Genomic DNA, 22435 nt, shown 5'->3' with positions numbered 1-22435 from the left:
GAATAATTAAATTACAATTTTTATCAGCAAAAGCTACATTCAATTTGAACATGTTTACTTAGTACCTTGGAACACAGAGTGATTATATTCAAGCCATATGAAAAATCAAAACAAATCATATTACATATATTTAAGTTGAAAATGCACATACTAGAGTTGTAAAAAAAGAAGGGGGAAAATATAAAGAATAATTAGATACTAATCGATTCTCAAATGAAATACTCAATACTGAAAAAGATCTCTAACACAGGACTAAATTGAATCGCTTTAGAATGACCTTGATATATATCAGGACTGGTATAAGACCACTTGAATTACTAAATAAACTATTATTTTGGGTTGAAAAATATATTTATTGTGCACTCATTGTATTATCAAAATTGGTAATGATTTTACTTTAGTATTGTTTGACATTTTAGAATCAACCAAAAAAAAGAAAGAAAATGCTATTAATATTGGAACCCTATCACATTACGGCTGATGGCTGATCACTTGACCTGTTGGACTCGAACAGGCAGTGTCATGCATTCACTACATCACAGTAGACTGTATACAGTCCAATAGAAACACGCATACATCACTGCTCCTCTCATCCACAGCCTGTAGGAGGCGCTGCTCCTGCTGCAGTGCTGGAAGTGCAGGGAAGGTACCATACAAAGTGCTTTGAATCTTTTTTTTTTTTTTTACTTTTCATAGCAAATCTTTAAAAAAAAAACACACAAAACCAACACTCACTCACCACAGTTTTTTAAGACAATACGAGTTCTCAGGGTCAGATTGGCACGGGGGCCCGCTACAATCAAAAAGCAGCAAGCAGTCAATGGAAAGTAGCCAGCGGCAAAGTGGAAATTACAGTACACGTTGTGTCATGCTTGGCACTTGTTTTGACATTGACCGCAGTGTCCCCAGCTGAAGTATTGAACCGTCACACATGTCCAAAATTTGGCACGGTCACAAGCGACGGCCTGTTTTGGTTTTTCTGGTACAGTCCAGGCAGTGCATGCGCTCGTTACCCTGCTCTATACCTTGTGTCATAGAAAAACAAATGAACAGTAATGCACTTGCTCAGACTTTTTTTTTTGCAGGTAGCTTCAGTCTTTAGCCTCCATTGTATCCATAGTTTATAACGAGCCCTTGACAATAAAAGAGCTGGCAAAAAAGAATAAAAGAAAGAAAACATAACTAAAGTGCTAAGGCAAACTGATCACAGGGTGCTGCAATGTTAGAGTGAGTTAAATAAAAATGTAATTATGTACAAGCAACACTGATATCTCTGATTAGGCCTACAGTTATGAAACTACCTATAATCAACACCAGAGGACCCCCAGTGTTTTGAATGAAGTTTTCACTCCATGTTAAATTGTTTACTTCAATGGTCTATTAAAAACAAAATTGTGTAGATGAATATGCTCTCAAACATTGTTAAACAGTAAAAATATCTTTGTAGAATGTTTCAATGTAAAGATTATACGCAGCAGTTTTAAGCTAAATTTAAGTTGTAGTACGTGGGAAATTTGAACCAAAACCATTGAAAATTTGTGATGTTTAGTTAAAGGATATCAGTAAAAATTACATTTGCTACATAAACATTACCTGCATAGCTCCACCTCCTCCTTCAGTGGTCTTAAATAAACATAATTGAAAAAGACTATAACCTCCAGGAAGTTGCAAAAGTGTCTGATGTTCTTAAACAGGAAGACGGCCATTGGATTTAAGACCTTTAAAAAAGTCTGAAAAAAGGGGATGCGTTTTTAACAGGAAGCCAAAACTCTTGCCTCTCTTCAGTGCAACAACCTCAAGAAGTCCTGAAAATTTCAAAAAACAAACTAAAATTGATGCAAAAAACAGGTGCTATGTTCCAATTTTGCACAAACCCGAAACACCTTCTTTCTCTGTCTGTTCCAAAGAAAACGTCCTTCCCTCCCCGGATCTTTTGAGGGGCCCACTTTGTGACGCCTCCTGTTCCTCATTAGGGCTCTCGTTGTCCGATTCACCCTCTTCCTCCTCCAGCGTGAGCTCGAACTGGAACTTGTCCGTTGCCGAGGTGTTGGGGGCGGATGAGCCCAGTGTGAAGGAGGCGTCTGAGGCGGACACAGCGGCGCCCCTGTCCGGACAATCGGGGTGGGGTGACGGGCTGTGCGGGATCATGCTCTGGTACCACTCACGGTTGTCCTCCAGCGTGTCCAGAATCTCCTGGGCGTCGGGATGCACCAGGTCGGCCCACGTCTCCCACAAAGGATGGACGATGTAGTCGATGAAGCCCACCTGATGGAGAGAACACAGGGTTATTATTATGTACTTTTGATAGCAGTCAATGTGAAGTTTGAAGTTCCATGAGTCTAGAAGAAATTAGGACCGTTGAAATATTGTGTGCGATGTTTTTTGTTTTAGAAAGTCCTCTCCCCTCCGAGTGTTTTTGGTTCTAGTTCTAAAACATGAGAACTAAAAAAACTAAAGATCCTTAAGAGCATGTTTTGTCCACCATCATATGAAAGGGAACTATCAAGCTGCTTAATATGCTGTACACAAAAATAAAGCTCTCTCCCTCTTATTTCCAGTCAAATCAATCATTCTGGGAAGCATCAGGGTCAGTTTGTACTCCAAACCCATAAGTAAAATATTACCCTTAAAACAAAATGAAAAATGAATAGGACATTTATATGGATTCCGCCTGGACATTCTTGCTTTATTACAAGTCCCTAAAAACTTTTAAAAGAGCTTTTAAAAGAGAATTGTCGAAAATCAATAAATGCTAAAACTATTGTCAATCAGACCTTACCTCCAGACACCAGCTTTACTCATGCATATGTTTGACAAAGAAAATCTAGGCGGGATTTAAAATCTGATTTCCTCTGTGCAGAGCTTGTTTGCACTTAGAGTAATTAGAGGAAAACAGACGTCAGAGTCCAAAACTATAGAGTCTCAGCTTCACAAAGGCTCCAGCCAATTGTCTGTGCTCTAGGAGGTGCAGAAACAGCTTCAGTTTTAAAGGGGGTCATTTTTTCAGACGTTTTTGGAACAAAAGTCCTGAAGCTTTTAATAACAATACAAATAATTCATAATATTTGTCAAATAAAAAGTCTTCAAAATGTTGCATGTACATAACAGGAAGTTGAAACCCATGAATAAAATAATACATTAAGACTGAGTGCAATTTTTGAGTGTATTGAGGTTTGAAATGTAGGTTTTTTTTGTTACTGTACTGCTGTAAAAAAAAAAAAACAATCCCTTTCAGAATAACAATACCACATTATTATGATTCAAAACCTTACCTAAGTGAGGTCATCATAAATGCAGTAATACAGTGGCATCCTTTTCACTCGTCATCGTAGTACATGCTAAATGTCAGAATGACACTGTCTGCAACTAAGTATAACACATTTTCATTCTCCAGTATGCTAGTTGTTGTTTGTCAGCTTTACTGTGATGACAAAATCATCTGGCCCATCTGGCCTCTTAAAGTTGAAGAAAAGAAAAAAATGCTTTTAAACTCATCAGGGTGAATAATTATATGTTATGTTATGCTAAGTATTTTTACATTACCCCTGAAACCTGGTTGTGAGTTTAGATTCTACTTACCCCAAACACCCATTAATTGTGTTTATGTTTGATTGAAACATTATAGCATTACATTTCCCCCCCCCATAATGGACATAAAAAGTGTCTTTGAACAGTCCAAAGGTAGCGCTCTGGTGTCTCATCTTCTCATATAATCTATAAACTTCTAATTGTATTTCTGCTTTCGTCAGTTGACTCAGCTTTCTAAATACATAACTATTTGTAGAAATGTTGTGTGGTGCATACCTGGTTCTTCTCAATTGAGGCATTGTGCTTGTCACACATCGGGCTGACCTCCATGCCCTTGTCTCTCTCACGGTCACCTTGAGTGAAGAACTCCACCATGATGCGGTCGGTCCACTGTCGGTACAGCTCCAGGGGTTTGGTCGGGTTACTGAGGTCTGCGCAGTGCACCATGTTCTGCAGCACCTGAAACAAACATGTATGCACTGTTAAAATAGGACCGGGTTTAACCTTGCCAGCAAGATGAATTCTAGAATACTCTTGGGAATCCTTCTTGTTAGGCTCCCGTTTGTGGTACGCACCAGGGGTAGACGGGCTTTTAGCATTTAGGGCCCACGGGCGGTGATTTCCCGAATGTGTCTTTATGTCTTATATGTATATACTTTATTGTGAACTAAATAAAGTGGAGGAAGGAAAGACTGAACAGGCACAAGACAAACAGTTTATTGTACGTGCATCACTGGAATAAACATGCAGGTAAACAGTTGATCATGTGATATATTTTGGCTGGATTAACTTGAGACACACGAGACCTGTTTCAATGGGGGTAATAATGAAACTGTAAAATGCAGGGGTAAAAATGTATATTTTAATGCACTCTGTCCATTCATTGGCTCATTAACATCTCTTTCACGGCTCACTTGTGAGTCAATATATAATTTGAGAGACTTCAATGAGTAGAATTTAATGCATTTTTAATGTTCTGGTTATTCTGAAGCCAGATTTTCTCTTTTTTGGTCAAAGAAACAACAATACATTGCCCTCTTTACTGTTGACGGATCTTAAATTGGTCAAAAACCAGGACAACTGCTGTATGTTTTGCACAAAACTGGGACAAATCAATTGTTTTGGATACATACGCTGGGACATGGGACACAGGGTTCAATACTGGGACTGTCCCAGGTAAATAGGGATGTCTGGTCACCCTAGCCAGTAAGTAAGTACACTTTTGCCTTTATCTTGTTCTAACTTTAAGCACACTTAAGCAACATTAAATCCTGACAAACCTGTATGCGGTCGGAGTAGTTGTCCAGCAGTAACACTCCCAGACTGGTCACTTTCTTGGTCTCTACCATGGTTTTGAGATCAGCCAGAAGGTTCATGTGTTTGGACATGTCTGTGGCCAGCACCTGGAGAGAGAAACAAAAAATAAGCTATACGAAGAGAGGTTATTCACAAATGTTCTTAAGAGCAGACTGCAAAAAGCAGTAGAATAAAAAGAATCCCTACTAAACTATTTCAATATAATTTGATGCAGATACTTCAAAAACGTAGTGTAGTGTAATCATTAAGCTATTTGCCGTACCATGTCAATAACCATTTTGCGAAGCGACTGCCTCTGCTTTTTGCTGAGGTTATGGAAGATATCACAGTTGTCCTCCTGAAGGAGCTTGAAGCCGACAGCCAAGTGATGGTTCTCCAGCACAGATGAGTCATTGTACATCAGCGCTAACTCCGAGTCTGAAACAAAATGTATAATTTAGATTTCGCCAGAATCATAGCATAACTGCCTAAATTGTGCTAACGCTTGTATTCGTGCATCATACACAGAGTTGGAGTTGTGAACTTACTGGTGTTGATGAGGAACTGGTTGGACACTCCTGGATGGTCCACATCGTGAATAGCACTGGCAAAGAGAGCAGCCAGGATCTCAAGGTCAGTGAACACAGCCTGAGGAACAGAGCAATGGTATGAGATGATAAGGTCAGATTGAGGAAACGTACGGATGAAATGCTCCAAGATATGCTCATAGTTTCTTTTGTGGAAAAATCCTTTTTTTGGGCTTTTATCTCAATGATTTTTTTGCCCACAAGTTTTATAAGTCAGTATAACGTGAAATAGGGAAAAACTGGGGAAAGACTTTGTAGCAAACTATCCAGAGCCGGATTCAAACTCACAACCCTGCAAGCAAAAAGGGCTTGTTTTAGTAGACAAGATTGCCTCATAATCAATCAAATACACATTTTAATATGGAGACTGAAAGCTTCAAGAATTTTCCAAAAGATCAAATTATGTTTTGATGAGTTAACTTAATAATACAACGGTCTGTGTTATGAAGGGTCTTTTTGTACGTGATTTAGAGACTGTATAGTCTCTATATCATTATATAGATAACGATTACATTTTATAGTTGACTAGACAATTGTTGTAGCCCTAAAAATATCTGCAATATTTTTTCAACATAAATAAGATTTTATTTTGGACTTGTCTTCAGTATTCTATTGACTTTAACACCAACAATGGCAATGATTGATGGATACCTGTGCAACGTAGTCTTGGCTGCAGCAAAAATGGCATTGATTGATGGATACCTGTGCAATGTAGTCTTGGCTGCAGCAAAACTGCAATAAGGCAAATGGAGGCCAGCTCTTTTATCATCATGAACTAAACTTTTATCACCATGAATGACATTTAATAATACTTCGATATAATACAAAGACTAGCTGTAATCCCAATGGTATACAGAATTCTAAATAACTCTACCTCTGCACATTGATAGTGACTTGCAGAGCCACACATGCATTCACTAGAGCATCACAATCCTCCACCAGGGGCCAGTATATCTTACTAAAATGTAAAACCTCCTTAGAACAGCCTTCTCCTCTAACACAATAGGAGTGGAACAATCTTCTAACTGAACTAAAAAGTCAAACAAACTATTCAAATTCTCAGTAGAACCTAAAAACTCATGGAATAGTCTGACTTGTCAGCACTGATAATACAATGTTTGCTTCCCCTTATAATAAGCGAGTGAATGGTAAATGGTTAGATTTATATAGCGCTTTTCTACCTTCAAGCCACTCAAAGCACTTTAAATCATTCATACAACAGTGTGCGCAGACACTGGGGATGAAGCGGGTTAAATGTCAGTATTCACCTGTGGCAGCTACAAAAAAAAAAATTTTGTAGACTATTACAAATTATAAGACTATTATGCGATCAGGTTATGTAAAGTATGTACTGTAAAGTATGTGCAGAACAACTCTTTTAAACTAATTCATATTTGGGTGAGAGAAAGTTCATGAAAGTACCTCCAGAGCAGGCGTGGACAGCAGCACATGTGTGGACTGCACCACATCTGCTGCGTGGATGTTGTTGTGGTAGGCCACGTCTGCATGATAGTGCTCCTCTAACGTCATCATGAAGGTGATGAAGGTGTCCGCCGAGATCTTAAAGGATTTCAGCAGGTCGCGCTCCTACAACAACACATCAGCACCGTTACCGTTCACAATTCAAGAGTAAGGCAGCAGAATATGAGAGAATACAGGATGTTTCAGGATAATATTAAGTATTGTAGTACATGTGTACAATCCTAGATATATAATGGGTTCATGTGGCTTTTCATTATTAAGAGGGAGTACATTTAAAGATTCAGATGTTTAATAGACCTTTTAAAACAAGGCCGTGGCTGGAGTTTCAGGGACTTATTTCCCTTATAGCCCGTTATAGCCTCAGGGCTAACCCTAACCCTAACCCTAACCTTAACCCAAACCTTAACCCGGCGTGGTCTAAAACGGCGCTAAAACGCGGTCAAATAGCGGCGCAGTTCCAGGAGCCGCGGCTCGCGGCCGGCACAAAAATAACATGGCTTTTCTCCGCCGCGCGCCGCAGCTCTGCAGACACTCCCTTAAAACATATACATTTAACATTTCAGAATAGAGGCAAATGGAACATAATGTGATTTCTCTTTAATATCAGAATATCTCTTTATCATTTAGCGAAATTATATGATAAATGAAAACCACTCAGATGGAGCCTGGTTTAAAGACATTTGTTCATTTATTCATTGAATTATTTTATTTGTTTATTTAAAAGAAGATTATGAAAGATACTTTTTTATGAAGGCAAAACCCTGACTTTCAGGGTTTGTTGAACAAACAGGCACAGAAATGTTGCGCCCTCAATAGGTTTTTATTTTATATACAGAAAGGTAATGCAGGATTTTGAGATATGAAAATAGATTTGCTTTGCTTTTTCATCTTTTGTAATAGAAAAGCAAACTAATTGACATTTCTAACCTGGACATTCAAAATTGTTGCCCATTTTTGGTTGTAAAGACTTCAAATTATTAGCATTTAGATTTTATGTCAGTTCATTTAAAAAATGTGTTGTCATTTAACCTCCAGTCACCTCCATTCTGGAATATTGAACATGCTGGCATCATATTTTAATGTGTCTATCGGTAAAAACTGAAACTAAAGCAAAATAAAGTTGAATGTCTTTAGCTTCAGGTGAAATTAAACCCATGTGTTATTTTTACTTGGTTTTCATGTGTTTTTTGTTGTTGTTGTTTTTTATATTTTCGTTTCTTGTGTGTAGATGTAGTGGTGTTGTTACCTGGAAAATGGTGTACATGGCGACTGTGAGCGGGCGAGATCCAGAGTACTCAGAGACTTTAAAGATGTCTATGCCCCATCTGTTTATGTCCTCCAGCTTCTGTTTACGCACAAACACATACACATTCATCTCCTCAGAGCCCAGAGAGCACATAAAACCCTACTATTGAGTTAACTCTGTACACATACTAATGCTAGGCCTGTCCCGAGAAGGTTGAAATATAAAGCTGAAGAAAACATTCTGACACACAAAGATAAGGAAATCCCTTCAAAAGCATCTGATTTGGTACAATTATATAGTACTTTACAATTTCTTATATAACTGAATCAAACAAACAAAGCTGAAGTTCAGGTAACAAAAACACATTTAAAAGGTGCACTATTTAACTTCCGGGTCACCTGCTCATCTCATGAAAATATTATTGTTTTGCCTGGAATGTTCTACAGTATGATATTAAATGTATCCATATTTCATTTATTCAATGATAGGTGTTTTAACCTACTTGTCTCCATGGAGATGGTAAAGATGTATGCCATTCTGTGGAACATTCTAGGTAAAACTACATCTCCATGTATGGGTGAGAGATGTATCAAAATCTGATAATATCGCAATAGGGTTTTTTGTTGTTGTTGAAATATTAAATTAGAATTGAACAATAAAAAATTATGGCAAAAGAAGCTGGAAATAAAATTAGCAGAAAAAGTTAAAAGGTGATATGGACGATTTTTTTCAGCAATTTTTTTTTATCATATTTCCTTGTGGCGTGGATAAATCATTTGTCCTGCCATGTATCAATCATAAAACGCACCTATCGCTCACCTGGAGCCGTGTCAGGCTTAGGCACGCAGAAACGTGGGTTTCTGCGTGCCTAAGCGCATGGATCTATCATAATATAGTTCCCTCAGTGTACGGGGCAAAATGAAGACGGAGAAAGACAGTTCGAGCTGACGCAGAAGTGGACAGAAATCTACGGGAGACGAGCGATGCGATGCGCTCCGTTGCGCTAATAAACAAACGCACGTGTGTGTTGTATCAGTCCGCACAGGGGAGTGCGCATGCGCACTTCCGCCTGCGTTCTCAAATCGCCGAAAAATCGTCCATACCGCCTTTAAGTGTAATCTCTCAAATGATATTTGCGCAATATTCTGCTTAATTTTATGGTCCAGTCCCGTTTTGTGCGATACATGAACTTGAGCAAAACATTTACAGATACATTTTAGCACATTGCATGTGATGCATTGTTAAAATATTGTTATTGTTGAGATAATGCAAAAACAATTGAGATAAGATTTTTTTGTCCATATTTCCCATTCCTACTCTTTGACCTAAAGAATTACATAATTAAATAATTATATTTTTCAATGAATATTGAGTACTATGTTCTTCTTGTTGTTATTATTAAATCCATGTTACCTTAGCCAGCAGACCCTCCTGGCAGGGTGTGACCCCAAAGCGTGGGATGGTGGAGGGGGCGACGCTGGGGCTTAGCGTGGCCTTCTTCACTCCACTGATTTGGGACATGAGCCTCTTCTTCTTGTCCTTCTCTTTGGCCGGAGGAGACATGATGTCCATGTCATGTTGCTTTTCTGTAGGGCAGAGAAACACATAATATTTACAAGAGTTAAGATGTATTAAAACATATTCAGAAATAAGTGGTGATTGTTCATACCGAGGAATGTGCTAGAGATGAACTCAGACACTTGGTTACCCGAACGGCTGGTCTCTGACAGCTGAGTCAGCTCTCGATTCAGCATCCTCTTGAACTGTAACCACAGACAGAAAAGTACAAGATTAAAACACATTTAGATTACATTCTAAATTAGGAGTTAAAGATGCACTATGTAATTTTTTTGGCTAGCGGGATCTGCTTCCTGCTTGCCTACATGGAGATGTTATTGTTTTCTAATATAATAATACAGTCAAAATAATATATTATTTCAGTGAGAAGACTTGCCACACCACAGATCTGGGGTCTTATTTATAAAGCGTGCATACGAACAAACATTTTGTGTAAGCAACTTTCAACATAAGTTTATGATCTGTAAAAGTACAACTTGACAAAGAAATAGGCAAGTCCGGTTCACAAATTCTGAACTTTGTGTGACTGGGCTTTCAGAGATGAAACAGAAAACAATCTGAGCTCAGAGACCGAGATTGTGGAAGTTTGTGTTGTTTTATCTGCACTTTTAGGAAGAATTCCACATTCGATTTTATAAATAAGTGACTATCCTGATAGGGATTTTCAGACAGTATTACATAATTTTAAACATATTAATTTATGTTTAAGTTGAATTACAAATTAGCTCTTCTTTTACCATCTAATTGTTTTTACTATAAACAATATACTCAATAATCAAATTTTGCATTTACAATATTATTTAAGCTTACATATATTGCCCACCTCTAACACCCTAGAACATTCCAGGCAACCCTGGTGGCGGACCCTCAACCAGAAAAGTTACAAAGTGCACCTTAAACTATATGTTTAGAATCCTCTGACGGATATAGTAGTCAGCAGTGAGTAGTCAACATTGGAGCAAATTACATCCTTCTGGAAAATTATGCATATTCAAAAACCCTATACCTATCCTATTTCTTAACATCTAAAAAGTTAAATTGCAATATAGAGAGTAGAGAACAACCGGAAACAAAAATAAATTGAATTCTGAGTTTTTGTGGTCAGGTGTGAATGAATGTCCATGTTCTCATTACACATCTGCTCCTGTAGCCTGAAGTGAGTGACAGAACACTGTGAAACAAGCACAGCCAAACAGTTTGCCCCACACATTACCAAGTGCTACTATCTGACCACAAATCAGCCTCCACCATCCGACTCGCCAGTCTTCTCCATCCACTCCATCCACCAATATATTGTAAATAAAACCTTGCAGTACTGATCAATTCCTTTAGACATCTCCCCCTGTACTGTCCCTTCTCACAGCAGCTCCGTTGCCCCAGTAACTGCTCAGCTTGTGTGTAAATCCTCAATGAGAGTCAAAGAAATGGCGCTTCTGATTGCACTAACAAGCCATTCCGTTTGGACACGATTAGATTACTCACTGCACAAATGTGATTATCGCATGTTTAGCTCGTTTCAGCCACTGGCCAACTTTACCTGAATGACCATCCGAGACATGGGGATAAAACGCCTCACTTCTGGCATCGCAGCGCACGGTCGAGCATTGGAATCACAACAAGAAAAGCCACATTGCGGGTTTCGAAAAAGAGAAGAAAGGTGGTGGCAAAAAAGCTGAAATTTTAAATGGAGAATCTGCAATGGAAGACAAAACTGGAAGAGCAGAAGACTGTCCCACCTCGCTCATTCACGAATATGTGTAAACACTGGCAGAACGTGGTATACGCTACTCCCCGCCCCCTTTCCCAAAATGTCTAAGAATAGCAGCCAATGGTGGCAGCCGGCTGCGGCACGAGCAAGGGGGACTCCGGGCGCGCCAATTGGACAGGAGCGGCACGAAGGGGGAGGAGCCTCGTGAATGATGTGAGGCAAGCCATGTGCACCGAGGTTTGAAGATGTAATGAAGGAAAAGATGGAGAGAAAGAGAGTGTGGGGAGTGAGAGAATGTGGGGGAAAGGGTGGTGGGGGAGAGGAGAAAAGAGAGAAGGAGGAGGGGGTCATTCAACGCGCTAAAAATAAAGAAGCACATGATGTACGATGTACTGCGGCTATAAATATGTCTACAGTTACTATGAATGACACGATGAGAGTGAACTCAAACCGGCAGGATCTCAGGGTGATGCTGATAGAGGAGGACAGGCAAATAGAATGAATGAAATCATGTATTCATCTTGAGTGTAGTAGTACTCTTACAATGTTTATTTGCAATGTAATTTGAGGTCTTTCTTTTCATTTCGGAACTTTTGCTACTGCAGCCAGAGGTACATACTACAGGTATCCATCTACTATTTCCATCGTTGGAGGTTTGTGTCCTAGATATATAATTTTAAAAATAAAGGGAATGTTGATGTTGTGTTGCCCTTGTATGAGGAATACAGGGGCAAACAAGTCAAGTTTCAGACACAGAGAACTGCATTAGGACGGATCATGTACATGGACATAGCAGACGGTCAACAGCATGTAAAGATGCAGTAAAGAAGCTCACACGTGGAATATGATAAGCATAGGCTAAATGCATCAGGCAGTTCACCTAATTTGAAGATGTAGCTTAAATTGAACTGAAATATAAGAGTGAGTCTTTGTTATACCCTCTATGCAATAAAAACAAATGACATAAATGCAATTAGGCTACAGTTGTGCAATTTGCAATTTACATAATATTATTTACAATAACAATTACAATTAAAGTTGCGCTAGCGGCGATGATGGCTCTCACCACCCGCGCGACCGCCTTCCCAATTCAACTTTGAAGTGTTTTTTAAGAAAACTGTAGGAGAAAATGCCAAAAGTACAAAAGGTGCACTTTTGGCAGTGCCGTGTTTGATCCAATATGGCCGACTTCCTGTTTGACTTAGGGCGGGGTCATGATATTGTTTTTTACATTTCCTTACATGAACAATTTTTTGGAGTGAGAGTCATATTTTTACCATTGGCCCATTGGCCCCATGTTAATCGATTTTTGAGGTGGCGCTACTGAGCCGTATTTTCAATATGTTTTCACAAAACCTCTCAATACCACTCACTAGCATTTATTTACTACTCGATTTTTGCGTTTTTCCAGCCCCCGGATACAATATTAATAAGTCCCTCGCCGGGACGATTCTCGTCCTTCGGCTCGGGCCTAATAATAAGAAACCAGGTGAGAACAATGGCTCCTCGCATTCCATGGAATTCCATTCCATTACTCGAGCCAATTCATAATTCTTATTTCACCTTTTTTGTTACAATGACACGAACATTTTCATCATTTTAAGAATCGTGATAAATTGTGAGTGGGGGGATGTCTTGTTGAAGCATGTACCGTTATGTGCGTAGTATCCGGGCAGTACTGTACTGCCATTATCAGGGCGGCGTCTGTAGTATGGCAGCAGGCACGTGTACTGTGAGTGGGCAGGCTGGTTGTTATAGCGCTCGGTGATGAAGCTGGGGGTGAGGGGTAGAAGTTTATCCATGTGTTCTCATTTGTTTCATTCATGCTGTGCATTTCTGTAGCAGTGGCCTTTATATGAATAGAGATGGGTTCAGTGCATGAATGAATGGGCGGTAAAGGTGTAGTTCAACATTCAACATACATACATTTAACCGTAAATCACTGTTATGTTTAGAAGTCTACTATAATTGTCAACTGACTTTATGACTTCTGATATTACGGTGGAAAATGGCCATACCAACTTGTCAATGCCCGATATCATCAGATCTCTGAAGCTATGCAGGAATGGGCCTTGTTAGGACTTAGATTGGAGTCCACTGGAATGCCAAGTGCCCCAGTGGGTGGTAATACATATTGTCATTGTGACCTTGGGCAAGACACTTCACCCACCTTGCCTCCAGAGCAACAATTTATGCTGCTGCATGAGTAAAAGTGTTTGAGAGGACAACAAATGAAAATTAGCCAATGGCTACAATCTGGCATGTTTACAGCATGTAGATCATGTATGTTCTTTAACATGCACTGACCTGATTTATAAAATAATAATAAAATCCAGAAAATAATGAATTTGCAAATTGAGATGTCACAATATTAAATTTAGATTATAGAGGAAAAACAACATAACTTAAAGGCGGTATGGACGATTTTTCGGCGATTTGAGAACGCAGGCGGAAGTGCGCATGCGCACCCCCGTGCGGACTGATACAACACACACGTGCGTTTGTTTATTAGCGCAACAGAGCGCATCGCATCGCTCGTCTCCCGTAGATTTCTGTCCACTTCTGCGTTAGCTCGAACTGTCTTTCTCCATCTTCATTTTGCCCCGTACACTGAGGGAACTATATTATGATAGATCCATGCGCTTAGGCACGCGGAAACGTGGGGACGAGCCTGACGCAGCTGCAGGTGAGCGGTTGATGATTGATACGTGGCAGGACAAATGATTTATCCACGCCACGAGGAAATATGATAAAAAAAAATTGCTGAAAAAAATCGTCCATACCACCTTTAACAATTATTCATGATTACTGAGACCAAACAGCTAGTTTTACAAAATGTACCTTTCTGAATGACAAAAATAAATAAATGTGACAAAAACAGATAAGAAAGTACCTCAAATTAAATTTGAGGTACTTTCTTAGATAATTCTTTTAACGATAGATTTGTTTTGTTTTTTGTTCTTACGAGAGCGATATACTGTGATCTTAATATTCCAGCTGTATGATTTTATATAGAACTGCCAATCCCCACAGGAAATAAATTGTACGGACTACAAAGCCGTTTTTAAGTTGCCCAGAGAAACCGGGTTGATTTGTGTAAAATAAACCTATAAAAGTCTCGCTGGTAAATTTATTATAACATTTTTATAACAGCGTTATAAAAATAAAGACTTATCTCTGATTCTCCATAAGATTCACACTTAACTGAAAGTGCAAACCACAATGGAAGTACAGGTCAGATATTGATAAATACTAAAGCCATACCGAAACTAGACACTAATTTGAGCAAGTGTTGATATAAAAAAATATGACCTTTCTTGAACAGTTTTAGAATGATCTAGATCAGGGTCACCAACTTTTTTAGGGCTGAACCCTATTTTATGAGCATGGACTTGGTCGAGGGTTACCTGTTGAATGAACCTAAATGGGCCTATAATTATATTTGTAACCAAATTACATAACAATTAAACTGTGAGTAATTGCAGTGGCGGCTGATCCATTAAGGGCGATGAGGCGACGTCCCTCCTGTCAATCAGCTAATTATGTCAAATGGTATTAGAACATTTTTGGTCTAAAACAATATGATTTGTTCAGAATTATGATATATTAATATTAGTTTAAATATGTAAAATAATGATGCCTTGTTTTCCGTGTTTACTTTTTAAAAATGTATCTACAGACTTCAGTGTTCGAAGGTACGTTCAAAACAATTCAGAATGAACTCATTGACTGCTGGCTGTGAATAAAAACTATATTTGTGATGAAGTGAAAGCGGCTAATTTCTTTCTGATGTGTCGAACCTGTAGCACCTGTAGCTCCGTTACCTTCACTGCAAACATACCAAACAGTTTATTACCTGGACAATTCCAATGCTAAAAGAATGGCTGAACATCTATTTACTATTATAAAATAATATATGGAGAATATATAAAATGTCAGTTTATTTCCGTTGTGGTTTCATTGTTGTATCAAAATCCATATTAAGAATAGAGTTTATTCCTGAGTATCGAAATTTAATTTGACAGTTTTGTATTGTGACAACTCTACCACTACTAGAATTAAATGTGAGCGAGGTGGAATAAGGTAAATAGCTTTTTTTCCAGACCTTCAAAGTTGCTCTAGAATTAACGTGTATTATTAACATGCAGCTCTAAACTACTTCTCCAAAGTGAATTATGGTTCTGTTTTGTATATCACTTCAACCTCTATACCTACAATTTATTCCTTGATTTACAAACTCAGAATCCGTCTTATTCCTTGTAGGAAAAAGAGCCATAGATTTAACCACGCTGATTATTTAGTCCTTGTTTTCACACTAGTGCGAGGACGGGGAGCTAAAAGCAGCCTGTAGCGTGGGCACTGGTGTGGGAACACTTTGGTTTTGGCCATACCTTTGTGGAGGCCATCTCGCTGACGGAGTGCCTCGTCTTCAGCGTCTCCAGCTGCTCCAGGCACCAGTCCAGCTCGTCCAGTGTCTCTATGGCCAGCTGCTGGTGAGGCTCCTCTGGACAGGGCAAGAACAGAGAACATACTGATCAGCTAAAGCATTATAACAACGTATTTTCACGTCACAGAGAACCCTTTTGGTTTATTGTCTAGGCTTTAGACATAGGATCTGGCAACTCAAAGTAAGAAGCTCATTTCGATTTCAATTTGGATAGTTGGTTCTAAAACCAAAACACAAAATGTACAACTAGCGTAATTTTCAAACTTTAAGCCGCTACTTTTCCCCCATGCTTTGAACCCTGCGGCCTATACAATGGTACGGCTAATTTATAGATTTTTACCGGGAGAAGCTGTTCAGGCTTCAACATGATGTGCGTTTTATTGCAACACATATATTGCTAGATTAAACACCCTCTCTCCTCCTGAGGGGTTCTGGCGCCCTAGTCGAGCTGCAATTAATTTGCTAATTTCCTCACTGTCGCTCTTTAGGCAACTGCTGTTGTGATTTTGGGTGTTACAAAAATAAGCTGAATTTAATTGAATATATAGATTTACAATTGTGTACCTATTTTTAGTCACTTATTAAATCTTATTGCTAGTCATCACAATTACACACATTCACATTCATTAAGGCAAAGCTCACCTAAAGTTTACCAAGTATGAGACCAACATTTTATTGACCTTTATTTAATCAGGAATGGTGTAGCAGCTCTTTTTCAGGGGAGTCCTGTCCCCAGAGAGTCGGAGCCTATTGTACATGTGTTTAGTGGTAGGGGAAACCTACACAGACACAGGGAGAACATGCAAACTCCACACAGAGTGCTGACCTGCAAGGCTGGTCTTGCATAAGGACGGCGGGTTGATCCCTGAGGATCTGGTCCTGTCCACACAAAAACAAAGCCAGTATTATTCATGCATCTCAGCTTCATGTGTTTGATGGAGGATTTTATGTGCCAAGATGTTATGATTAAATGCACAGTTCATTAATATGTCATCAATTAAATAAAATGACACAAAAAATATTAAATGATCAATTAATTGATTCAATTTGTCAATGAATAAATTGAAGAAACATTTCAAGCTTAACATTAAAAAATATATTAAAATAATGAATAATCTCATGGTGTTGGTGCAACCATTTAAGAAATCTGTCAGACTCACTCGTCAAACTCAAACTAACAGTTGCCTGCAGTGGTCAAGTCTCTACAGAGGGGCCACAGCTGTTACTATGATGTTGCTTATATTAGCAGGAAAACTGTAGAACTGTATCACTGTTGTTTAAAAAAAGAAAATTGTGGATGACCCTAAAGGCGCGTAGCATGTGCCTCGCAAGCATGTCACTTCCTGGTGTCAGAGCAGAACACGCTGCTGTGTTTAGTTTATTTGATCCTTTAAGCCTGCTTTCTTTTTGTTTTTGGCCTATTAAACAGCACAGATAATGATAGGCTATTAGGTATTTTATTTTGTCTGCTGTATACATTGTAATGTGACAATAACCTGGGGCACTGTTCAAGCAGTAGCACCAAACATTGTCTGGTGCGAGAGGACAGTGACATGCCATATTACTATGGCATGTAAGCCAGTGTAAACAACTGTAAAAAAAAGCGTATGACTCCCACAATGGATTAGTCTCTAAACCTGGACTAAACCCGGACACTTGACCACCAACTCATTGCCCCCCGCTGAAGACAGGAGCAGCCATGATGCACAAGTCCATTTCCTCGTAAACAAACATGCAGTCATAAATCCACTTTTGACAAAGAGTAATCCTGATCCTGTCTTCAGCGGGGGGCAATGAGTAGGTGGTGGTCTTCCCTTTGTCTCTAAATTCCTTGAAAGAGTTGTAGCTCACAAATTAGTTATTAGCTGCTGACATTGGACTGGTCTCAATCCTGGTTCTGTTGGACCTTAGTGCCGCGTCTGACACCATCGACCACAACATTCTACAGCAGAGATTAGAATAGTGTAGGCATCAGAGGGACAGCCCTCAGCTGGTTTGAATCCTATTTATTGGATAGGAACCAGTTTGTTCTAAAGAAACCTATGGTGTGCCGCAGGGTTCAGTACTTGGTTCAATTCAATACTTTGAGTCTTATTTGACCAAGAGCTCTCATTCAAAGTGCATATAATTAAATCCTGTAAAACAGAAAAATCTTGTCTGAAAGTGATGCTGAAAAATGTACCTATGCATTTGTTACATTAGACTACTGTAACTTTGTGTGTGCAACGTGTACAAAAGCTCTATAAAAAGCTTTCAACTGGTTCAAAACGCAGCAGCAAGATTACAACCATGAACTAAAAGAAGAGAGCATATTACGCCGGTAAACTCTTCACAGGCTCCCTGTTGAGTTTCCAATCAAATAAAAAATTCTCCTCCTGACTTATAAAGCCATAAGTGACATGGCTTCATCCTACCTCAAAGATGCTACAGTACCATATCATCCAAACAGAGCACGTTACTCTCTAAATGCTGGACCTCTGGTGGTGCCAAGAGTCTCTAGAAGCACAGTTGGAGGTAGAGCGTTTAGCTACTAAGCTCCTGTGTTATGGATTTAGCTCCGAAAAATGGACTTGACCAAAGCAGCCTGAGTCCTGCCCTCTGAGTTTGACGAGTGAGCCTGACAAATTCTTTAAGTGGTTGCACCAACACCATGGAATTATGAATTCATTAAATAGATCTTATTAATGTTAAGCTTTAAATATTTCAGTACATTCTTTATTGACACATTTAATTAGTTGATTGACCATTTAATGATTCATTGTGCATTAAATTAATCATTTCTACATGTATTTAATTAATTAATTGCATATTTAATTCATCCTTTGTAAATTAACTCATGTAATTTACACATTTGCACATTTAATTCATTTATCGTGTAATTTTAATTAATTAATGACATGTATAATAAATAAATTGTGCTTTTAATCGTTTAATTTTGATATACAAAATCCTCCATAGTGTTTATTTTCTGTTAGTGACCGTTGTATGAGCCCTACTTGCTGGCTGTGCGGTCTTGCTGTCCGGTGATGACGGAAAAGTTATTCCGGACTGTTCTCAGACTGGCCAGGACCTGAAAAAAAAAAAAATACACTGAGAATTGTGAATGAGTTTGTATTGTCAGAATATTTTAGATGAGGAAAGACTTAAACAGTTTATGTGTGAGGAATAGCATATGTGATGATATAGTCACAACGCTTCACAAGGGGGAGCGGGGTGTGCTGTAGGCCCGATCAATATACTGTATATCGGCTGTTATATCGGACTCGTATCGGTCAATATCGGTCTGGCCCAAGTGAAAACCATTGAGTTATAATATAGGCTGAAAATCATTCATAATCAATTCATAGATTTTTAAGTGTTTGAATTAACATATGGTAATGTAATATTTGTGGTCCTAATAACGAAGAGAACACCACCTGTCTATCTCCGTCAGTACATTGGTTTTCTGAATTATGAAAATTAATATTCACCCTAAAACACGGCACTGATCTTTTCTATGGAGAAAAATACTTTCTTTCCTAAGTATTTATTACAAAATTATGATTAAAAAGTTCAACTCCCCAATTAGTTTGGCTGTTGGAACTGGTTACTATAGGTTACTATGGCGACGTTCTCTCTTTCCATAGGATTCAGTCACGTGATTTATTTGTTGGTGTTGTCATTTTGAAGACGTTGTTGCCTCTACGCTGTTAGATAGACATGAAAAGCAGCCCATACAATTGAAGACAGAAGTTATGGGCTTTGATCCTGATATATATCTGCAAATTACTGACAACACTTTAAAACAGCGACAACTTGCCACAACAAACTTCAGTGGAAATTTACATCCAACAGTTAAGCTTCATTGTCCACAAGCCCTCTGCACACCGGACAGGCCCTCAAAGCTTTCAAGAGCACGGTCTTTATGTGAGGTGAGTGTTTATATACAACCCAGACAGTTAAGCTCGTTAAAACTGTAAGTATCGCTGAGGTATTTAGCCTGCAGGTTTTGTTAGCATTCTGGGATATTCATATAAATTTGGGTTGTCACTTTATCCTTCTTCATGTGTTTGTGTCTGTATTTGGAACAATATAACTCCTAAAGTCAGTGTCTTTTCTTGTAGTTGTTGGACAATGGGTAATGGAGCACTACTAAAATTAAAATGAATGGATTGATAAGCCACAGAGGTCTGTTAGTGCAGTGATTCTTAACCATAGGGCCGGGGAGCAAAGAAGGGCCGCAAAACCAGTAAAATATAATACATTTAATATGTACTTGGGCCCCAGGTTTCTTTCTCCCGGAAAGGTAGGGCCTTGAGGTCAAAAACGTTAAGAATCCCTTCATTAGTGGGTGTTCCCTTGTATGTCAAATGCATCTTTTGGATATAATTTGGAAAACAGACCTCAGCGGGTTATTGCAGAGCCGGTTCTTGACATTTGGTGGTCCTAAACAAGATTTTGGTAGTGGGCCACCATATGACAAATGCGTTCGAGGTGACGTCATACATCCGGGACTTCCCTATTGCGGCCATTTTGAAAGGGGCACGTGATATAAACCACCAGGACTGAATCCTTTTCTATGGCATAATGAGCTACGAATACTTTGATTCTTTAGACGATAATGGCAAACTAAGGTACACGACAAAGCTATCATTCCTTGGTTTGTCAACAGAGCAATATCCTTACAGAATGCAGGTTTTGGGCATTTTAGCTTCATATATCCTGGATATCGTATGTAGTAGACGTGCTGTTGTGCCCCTTTCAAAATGGCGGACTCAGTTGCAACTGTACAAGTTCCCGGATGTGCAAACGCATGTATATCGTTAGCCGACAATCCCTTTGCGTTCCTGAACAAAGTAACATAATTATAATAAACGAGCAAAGTAAAGGTGCTTGACTGAGATTTATTAGTTTTTTATGTTGACAGTTTACCACTATACAATGCCATTCAATAAGCAACCCGACAATGAAGTGAACCAAAAACGCCTGAAAAAATTACCCCTAATTCAAACTGAAGCTGTTCCTGAACCCTTTGGAGCACAAACAATTGGCTGGAGCCTTTGTGAAGCTGAGACTCTGCAGTTTTGGACTCTAATGACTATTTTTAGGGTAATTTTTATTTGTGGGTTTTGGCGTATAAACGTACCAGGATTTTCTTCCCAGAAAGATTGATTTGACTGAAAATAAGTGGGTTACAGCATTATATTTATGTACAACATATCCAGCAGCTTGAGAGATTCCTTTTATAAGAAGGTGAACAAAATGGAATAAAGAAAACGAAGATATTATGAAAGCGGTTCAAAATTTTTAAATTAGCTTTGAAGCTTAGAAAACAACAGACAGAGGTGCTGCCTGGGGGTCGAGTGGTTAAGGCACAGCACTGTATGCCAGGCTCCAAGTACAGCCGGCCGCAGTGTCGTGAGTTCGAATTCCGACTTTGCAGGAACAAAATCTTAAAAAAGAAAACAACAGGCAGAGACACCAGTCTTTAAAATAAGAGGCAGAATAACGTCATTTTAACCAAACAAGAACAAATGCAATCATTATTTAAATAATTCTACAGAAAACTTTTCACCAAAATATCAGGAAACAAGAAAGACATTTTAAAAATACTCAATTTATCTGCCATGACCGAAGAGCAAAACAAAAAAATAGGTGCTGAAATACTATCTACTGAAATTCAAAGTGCAATTAAAAGACTAAAAAACAATAAATGGCGAGGAGAGACTGGTTCACCTCAGAGTGATGTAAAACTCTAACAGACACATTTACTCCTCTGATTTTATCAACATTTAACTGGGCCGTTAAAAAACTCAAATCCCTCCGAGTTGGAAGGAAGCCATCAGATCCTTAATACCTAAAGAAGGGAAGGATCGACTTGACTGTCCATCCATCCATCCATTTTCAACCGCTTGTTCCCTTTCGGGGTCGCAGGTGAATGGAGCCTATCCCAGTGACTTCGGGCCTTAGGCGGGGTACACCCTGGCCAACTCGTCGCAGGGCCAACACAGAGACATAGACATTACAGACAGTTCACGCTCACATTCATTCACTAGGGCCAATTTAGAGTCACCAATTTTGCCTAACACATGCATGTCTTTAGACGGTGGGAGGAAACCGGAGAACCCGGAGAGAACCCACGGTAACACATGGAAGGACATGCATACTCCACCCAGAGAGATCATGTGATGTTGGTCTGGTCCGGAAAAATCGAACCCATGATCTCCTTCTTGGAAGGCAAGAGCGCTAACCGCCTTTGCCACCGTGCACCCCGACTTGACTGTACCTCATATAAACCTAAATCTAAATTCTGCACGGAAACTATCGTATATGAACCTCAATTATGTCCAAAAGAATACTGTTGACAAATACTCCCAAATCTAATTCACAATAATCAGACAGGATTTATTAAGAAACGACAAACGCAAGATAACATAAGGCGTCGTTACGCATAATGACCCACATACAAAAGCAACAAAACAAAGCTGTAATAATACGTCTAGACACAAAGAAAGCTTTTGATTCCGTTAACTGGGTTTAATTATTTAAAGTGATGAGCATTTTTCAAATAGATGACTTAATAA

The 22435-nt window shown here is 39.0% G+C and overlaps 1 protein-coding gene across 9 annotated transcripts in view; it reads right to left on the bottom strand.

Moving 5' to 3' along the window:
* Positions 1-1454: 1454 nt before the first annotated feature.
* The window catches only part of pde4ca (phosphodiesterase 4C, cAMP-specific a), a 119775-nt gene continuing 98794 nt past the window's right edge, over positions 1455-22435 (bottom strand). For 2 of the 9 annotated variants that reach the window (XM_072441876.1, XM_072441878.1), the window contains 12 exons: positions 18869-18942; positions 16699-16751; positions 15817-15929; positions 9809-9902; positions 9553-9725; positions 8140-8238; positions 6834-6998; positions 5373-5472; positions 5108-5262; positions 4809-4931; positions 3805-3987; positions 1458-2265 (listed from right to left, as the gene is read on the bottom strand). In XM_072441876.1, the coding sequence (XP_072297977.1) occupies positions 1852-2265; positions 3805-3987; positions 4809-4931; positions 5108-5262; positions 5373-5472; positions 6834-6998; positions 8140-8238; positions 9553-9725; positions 9809-9902; positions 15817-15929; positions 16699-16751; positions 18869-18942 (1746 nt within the window). In that variant the 3' untranslated portion in view covers positions 1458-1851. Of the gene's footprint in view, positions 2266-3804; positions 3988-4808; positions 4932-5107; positions 5263-5372; positions 5473-6833; positions 6999-8139; positions 8239-9552; positions 9726-9808; positions 9903-11254; positions 11494-15816; positions 15930-16698; positions 16752-18868; positions 18943-22435 lie in introns of those variants that run through there. The other 7 variants (XM_072441880.1, XM_072441879.1, XM_072441873.1 and 4 more) reach the window with 6 other exon arrangements.

The sequence above is a fragment of the Eucyclogobius newberryi genome, unplaced genomic scaffold (genome assembly GCF_026437365.1).
Source record: "Eucyclogobius newberryi isolate DKJ021-1_F unplaced genomic scaffold, fEucNew1.0.hap1 SCAF_12, whole genome shotgun sequence".
NCBI lineage: Eukaryota > Metazoa > Chordata > Actinopteri > Gobiiformes > Gobiidae > Eucyclogobius > Eucyclogobius newberryi.
This window is presented reverse-complemented; position numbering and strand designations above follow the sequence as displayed.